The sequence below is a fragment of the Palaemon carinicauda genome, chromosome 38 (assembly GCF_036898095.1).
Source record: "Palaemon carinicauda isolate YSFRI2023 chromosome 38, ASM3689809v2, whole genome shotgun sequence".
Classification (NCBI taxonomy): Eukaryota; Metazoa; Arthropoda; class Malacostraca; order Decapoda; family Palaemonidae; genus Palaemon; species Palaemon carinicauda.
Window position 1 is genome coordinate 28,646,821 of NC_090762.1, and position 7,500 is coordinate 28,654,320.

Consider the following 7,500-nt stretch of genomic DNA (forward strand, 5'->3'; position numbering starts at 1 on the left):
TAGAAAACATATACATATATCGAAAATACTCCTAACTATATTAGTTTTAAAAATTGGGTTTTTTTTTTTTCATTAAAGAGACGACGACGTAGCTATCTTAATTTTCCAACCCCCTGATCAGTGAATCCAAGAAGCAGAGAATTAGATGGCGAGACAAGGTGAAGGATGATATGGAGAGAAGGAGTGTGGTGGAAAGATAAATCTAAAGATAAACTCATGCGAAATTGCATGAAAAAAACTAACTGGCAAACATATTGGTCTCTTAGACATAACCACTTCAAAGGCAAATGTTACTTTAACCCCTATAAACATAATTAAAGAAAGCAAGATTTAACACCTCATAAACATTCTTTAAAGGTAGCTTATGAATGGCAGAAGTGAGGAACAATGACAATGCCTTAGAGACTGACCATACAATACATATGATCAGCGTCCAAGCGTCCTCTTCCCCCAAGCTAGGACCAGAGAGGGTCAGGCAATGCTACTGACGACTCAGCAGGTACAACTATAGTCTCCCCAAACTCGCCATCCTTAGCTCACAAGGATGACCAGGCTGCAGACACTACAAGAAAGTATTAAGCTTGAGATTGTCTCGAACCCCAATCCAGCAAATCACCATACATGGACGTTTAAAATAGGCTACCACAACCCTAGAGAGAGAGAGAGAGAGAGAGAGAGAGAGAGAGAGAGAGAGAGAGAGAGAGAGAGAGAGAGAGAGAGAGAGCATAAGAAACAATTTCTACACCTCCCGAACAGTCCTTTATTAGCAAAGTCAATGAACTAGGACATTACCGACGAATTCCACTGAAATAATTACGTCAATGCTATTTTTCGTGTTGGAGCTCCTGCTTTTCCAACTAGGGTTGTAGTTTACGTATAGTCAATTCTTTTTAGTGAGGCAGATTTACACCGACTAGCAGGGGTGCCCTTTTAGCTCGGCAAAGTTTCCTGATCGCTGATTGGTTGGACAAGATAATTCTACCCAATCAGAAAGCAGATAACTTTTCCAAGCTAAAAGGGCACCGCTGTGAGTCGGTGCAAATGCGCCTCATTAAAAAAAAAAAAAAAAAAAGTGTAATAATAATAATAATAATAATAATAATAATAATAATAATAATAATAATAAAACATGTCACTCTTCAGGAGTGCCTGCGGCTACTGATAACTACCAAGTTTCCTTTCGACAAAAATTGCACCTGACTCAGAGCAATAAAACCCCCTAAACACCTCCCCTCCCTACAAGACCACCCCCCACCCCCACCCCTTCCCACCTTCCTCAACATCCTCAGCCCTTTTTCTATTATACATTAAGTACTCGTTTTCCTCTGGGTGTTTTTTTCTGCTTTACTGTTTCCTTATTCGTATATCCAAAATAAATGAAATAGAGGAATAAAGGCATAATGCTACATCATTTGTACAAAATACAGAGCTGTATTCTTCTAGGCTATAACTAGGTTTGCGTGTAAAAATTTTTTGTATGTACATATATACGTACATATATATATATATATATATATATATATATATATATATATATATATATATATATATATATATATATATATATATATATACACACACATATATATATATATATACATACATATATGCATGTATAAATATATGTCTGTATATATAACTAGATAGATAAATAGACAGATAGATAGATAGGTGTGTGTGTGTATGTGAGTGCACGCTTCTTTGCATGCGTGAAGCAATAAGGAATTGTTGGAAAATTGATGAGAAAAAATAAATTCAAACCAAAAGGACAGAAATGGCAATAGAAAACTTCTGACCAAGATATTTCGTATTCGGCGGTCACCTCACCTGTAGCCTAGCCTAGAAAAAAAGTTTCTTAGCGTGAATTCTGAATATCCCTATTATTTCTCTTTCACTTTATTTTAATCAAAAACATGTGAGTGCAGAGATAAACATATACAGTACACACACACACACACACACACACACACACACACACATATATATATATATATATATATATATATATATATATATATATATATATATATATATATATGATCAGCAAAGCGTTACTAGTCAGGGCCATCCATACTAGGTAGGTTTGCTCTGAGCGATCAAACCAAAGTCCCCCCACCATTAAAAAGCACTTGGCCAGCGTGGTGATGAATACTGGCAAATCATCAGGCACGGATAAGGACATCATGAGGCCTTTGTCCTGCAGTTAACCAGAAACCACTCATTTGTAGTTGATATATGTATGCATATATAAAAATTATGAGAGAGAGAGAGAGAGAGAGAGAGAGAGAGAGAGAGAGAGAGAGAGAGAGAGAGAGAGAGAGAGAGAGAGAGAGTCAGTTCCCTTTATTTTTCTTTCATTATAATATTCTCTCTGTTTCCATATTTCATTTCCTCACAGGGCTATCTTCCCTTCTGGAGGCCTTGGGCTTATAGTATTCTGCTTTTCCTATTAGGGTTGTAGCTTAGCTTGTAATAATAATAATAATAATAATAATAATAATAATAATAATAATAATAATAATAATAATAATAAAAGAAATTTCCCCACGCACTATTCGACCAATTGGCTTCTCCAGCTTCCTCTCAAAATAACTCAAAATAATGCCAATATTTCTTCGACTCATCTCCGAAGAAAAAACTCAAAAGGGTTCAAGATGTTCCGTCGGCAGCAATACTTATTTTCGCACTCTTGCCTTCCCTTATCGCAAATGCGTGTTCACATGCTAATTAATTTTGCCCAATTGCCAAGGAAATCAAGACATACAATCTCCTGCGTCCTTCCATTGGCCCTAACATTTTTGGTATCATTACACTTGGGAAGAAGGGTGTGGAATGAGTTGCTCTCCAGATAAGGGAGCAAGTAAGGGGAGTAAGATGAGGCAGGAACTGTAAATAAACGAAAAAGATGCTCCTGAGAGAGAGAGAGAGAGAGAGAGAGAGAGAGAGAGAGAGAGAGAGAGAGAGAGAGAGAGAGAGAGAGAGAGAGAGAGAATATCTTCCCACGTTGCATCGCCCGAATCAGTTTAAAGGTTTAAAAGGTTTAAAGGCCACTCATGAATGGCAGAGGCAAGGGACGGTGACATTGCCCTATCAAGCAGGACAATGCCCTAGAGACTGACCCTCTCCTCCTAAGCTAGGACCAAGGACGGCTAGGCAATTGCTACTGATGACTCAGCAGATAAACCTATAGGCTGCCCCAAACACCCCATCCTTAGCTCATAAGGATGGTGAGGTTGCAGCGATCAAAGGAACTAACGAGTTTGAGCGGGACTTGAGCCCCAGTCTGGTAATCACAAGTCAGGGACGTTACCACCTAATGGTAGAGATTAATTTGCTTCCATTTACAACATTTTCTACTTACACTTCATACATAATTCTTCCTCTTTCCTCAGTACTGTTATATGATGATAATTATGAAGGTTAAACCCACATCTCCCCATACTATTAAATCCATAAGAATTAACCGGCTATTATCAAATCACGTTCTGCTGAATGAAGGGTTCTCTATGATAAAACTACGTTAATTAGCCACGAATAACATTATACCGTATACATTCATCCAACCTCGTGTCCTTCAAAAAAGAAAAATAAAGTGGGTGGGGGGATATAATCCATACTCGTTTTCCAAAATGCATATCTATAAAAGCAATTATTTTTCTCAAATAATAAAAAATCATATGTACAGGATGTCCCAAAATAATGAATATACTCTTTGGATTGTTACAACTTGTTCAATTTATTGATATGAACGTGGAAAACAGATTTTTTTTTCTAACATTCTCAAATTCCCCATGTATCCTTACTTTTTCACTGTACATTGTTTCTCTCCTGTGAATCTATTTTCCACGTCAATATAAATAAATTGAACAAATTGTAACAATCCAAAGAGTGTATACATTATATTGGGACACCCTGTATATATCATAAACAATCAGTGTGCACAGACTATGAACGTAGTGATTACACAACTAAAGGCAAAAAGACACTGGATCATCTTGTTTACATCATTCCCCCATAAGAATTATATACACATCCCATTGAACCGAGGAAATAAGTCGCCATCAAAGAGGATACTGTTATCGCTACAGCAAACCTTGACATTTCAGTTTTTTTTTTTTTGTTTTTTTTTCACTTCGAATATAACAGCAATGAAAACAACCACGTTAAAGGGATGTACGTTCGTAATGCTAAGCATGCAGTTAATTCTAATAGTCAGGTCTTCTCCATCATGAGGCTCAATACTACAGAGTACTCTAGAAGTTTTATTCCAGATGTGACCAAGTTGTGGAATAATCTTCCTAATCGGGTAATTGACTTCATAGACCTTTAAATGTTTTCATGTTGAACAGGCTGACCTTTCTTTTTATAGTTTATATATGTAATATCTGTTTTAATGTTGATAATGTTTTTTTTTAAATATTCTATTTTAATTGTTCATTACTTCTTATATCGTTTATTTATTTCTTTAATTCCTTTCCTCACTCGGCTATTTTTCCCTGTTGGAGCCCTTGGGCTTATAGCATCTTGCTTTCCCAACAAGTGTTGTAGCTTAGCTGCTGCTACTACTACTACTACTACTACTACTACTACTACTAATAATAATAATAATAATAAAAGCCACCTTTATCAAATGGAACAAAACAATGATAAACCAAGAATATCATTCCAATGTTCAGATTTTGTGGCCGATGTGGTAACGTCCCTCACTGGATAACGTCAGACTGGGGTTCGAATCCCGCTCAAACTCCCCAGTTTCTTTGGTCGCTGCAACCTAACCATCCTTGTGAGCTAAGTGTTGGGGGAGCCTATAGGTCTATCTGCTGAGTCATCAGCAGCCATTGCCTGGCCTTCCTTGGTCATATGATATATGGTCAGTTTCTAGAGCATTATCCTGCTTGAGCGACCTCTATCCTTTAAACCGACTGAAGAAAAATAAATGTCTAGTCAGTATAATGAAAAAAAAAAAAAAATAGGCAATTCCATTGTTAACATGTCTATGGCTGATAACACTCAATAAGTTCCTTGTATTCATATAGTTAATTAGCTGAGGTTTGCAGATAATACATAATTTGAATGGAGATAGCATTGAAAACTTAAAAAATGGTAAAGAAGTCTAATAGATTTGTTTACAAGTCACTATAATACAAAAATGTTGTCTATCTATGCATATTAATATGAATTTTCCGTCTCTATTTATCTATAAGTAGATTGAAGCCATCTATTTATCCTGGGGATATGTAAACAACAGAAAATATGTATCTCTCCTACCTATCTATTATAAAGAATGGAGTCACTGTGATTCAATGGGACAGATCGGATGTAAGATTTCAAAAGTTATGACTGAAAAATCACATTTTAAAAGGGAAACACAAGAACACTACCTAAACTAAGGATTTTAACCTAACCTAACCTAGGAGCCATATCCTTACTGATTTAATTACCTAGGGGCTACGGCCCCCTGCATACTCCCTTAGACTGGCATAATCTTAGTTTACTCTAGGACTACTAAGGTTAAGTCTCAACCCATTCTTTGCTTCCAAACTAGCTTTTCTCCTGGCAATGTAACACTAAATCATAATATTTCGTAAATGCTCATTTCCTCCTACGCCTATTGAGGAAAAGGTACTCGGTTAGATTTCCCCAGTCGTCTCTATCTTGAGCTATTAATTCAATACTTCTCCATTCATTATCTACTGTTTCGCGTTTCATAGCCCTCAGCCATGTAGGCTTGGGTATTGTAACTCTTCTGGTGCCCCGTCATCTATTTTCGTAAATCATATTTTCGTAAATCAGACCAAAGTAATAAAACAGTTTACACTTGTCCCAACAAACTACATTCACCCCAACAGAATACATCAAAATACCAGTTTCCTAAACACTAAAGACTCACTACTAAAAAACCTGTAATCATTTAATCATTTCCAAAATCTAAATCCTGTAATTCCTCTTCATTCATGAGAACTAAAACCTTTAATTCTTCCTGCAAGAACTGACGATGGCCATGAAGTGTTTTTCTAAACATTTCAGCAATAAAATATCTGAAATTATCTAATCAATTCCAAAATCTATACCTGTAATTTCTCTTCTTTCATGAGAACTAAAACCTTTAATTCCTCCTGCAGGAACTGACGATGGCCATGAAGTGTTGCCTTTTGCTGGTAGTCTCCTGCGCCCTTCTAACCACCCCAGTGGCTGCCCGACCTAGTCACAGGTAAGATGCAGATTCCTTGAGGATTTATGAGGCTAATGAAGGATTTTTTTTTTTTTTTTTTTTTTTTTTTGTGACGGAGGAAGTCAAATTCCTATGATTTGATAGGTCCTATTAGTTGAAAATCACAGCTAGTTTTATCAATTGTCTTTTCTTGATGTTATATTTTTATTATGGACCTATAGTGTAATAATAATAATAATAATAATAATAATAATAATAATAATAATAATAATAATGAAAATGATAATAATAATGATCCTATCAAAATTCCTCCCATAAAATCCACACAGCTGTTTACAAAATGCAGATCTATAAAAGCAATTAATTTTCAGCGATCCTGAAACAGCGTTAGCACAAATAAACAAAAATCAGATGGATCTTTATCATAAACAATTCCCCCATTAGAAATTCTATAAACATTCAATTTCCTTCCTTGTATCTACAGACAAAAGCGAGTGAGTGATCAGCGCCTTGCCGAACTGGAAACGCTGCTGGCTCTAGCCCGGATGAAAAACCGAAAATTCGTGACTGTCCCAGTGGGCTACGGACTCATTGATGTCCACCAGATGTGAGTGTACTAAATATTTCTATCTTTTTACTATGCTCTTGTCGTTTTCCTTGCGGTGGCCGATGTGGTAACGTGCCTGACGGGTGAACGCCTGACTGGGGTTCGATTCCCAATCAAACTCGATAGTTTCTTTGGTCGCTGCAACCTCGCCATTCTTGTGAGCTAAGGATGAGGGGTTTGGGGGATCCTATAGGCCTATCTGCTGAGTAATCAGCAGCCATTGCCTGGCCTTCCAGTATATATGGGCTACAGTATATATACAGTATATATATATATATATATATATATATATATATATATATATATATATATATATATATATATATATATATCAGTAGTAAATTTGATAATGGTAACTAATCTCCGATAACCAAAACAAAATAATTTGGTGGAATAATTCAAACTTTCCAATAAGTAGCTTGATAAACATTCAACGCCAAATCTTAAAAACAAATCTTGCCTATTAATAAACATCATAATTCCCCCTTTCCTTCGACAGCGGTCGCCGAAAACGCTCCGAGCCCTTGGAAATCGGGCACCAGGACCCCTCTTCCTCCTCCTCCTCCTCCAGCAGCGACTATGACCTGCACGCGTTCTCATCCGCTAATTCAGACTCCATCAAAGAGGAACCGCTTCTGGGTGGGAACTACTCCGACGACGAGGAATCCAGCGAGGTCGAAGACAGCGGGAGGGACCGGACGGGCTATATGCTGGCCGGATT

General features: G+C 36.8%; 1 protein-coding gene across 1 annotated transcript in view; it reads left to right on the plus strand.

Moving 5' to 3' along the window:
* LOC137630508 (uncharacterized) overlaps positions 1-7,500 on the plus strand; it is a 32,857-nt gene that overhangs the window by 19,799 nt on the left and 5,558 nt on the right. Inside the window, exons 2-4 of the mRNA XM_068362017.1 lie at positions 6,123-6,211; positions 6,657-6,779; positions 7,279-7,500. The exon at positions 7,279-7,500 is cut by the window's right edge and continues 70 nt beyond it. Of these exons, the coding sequence (XP_068218118.1) occupies positions 6,123-6,211; positions 6,657-6,779; positions 7,279-7,500 (434 nt within the window). The remainder of the gene's footprint in view (positions 1-6,122; positions 6,212-6,656; positions 6,780-7,278) is intronic.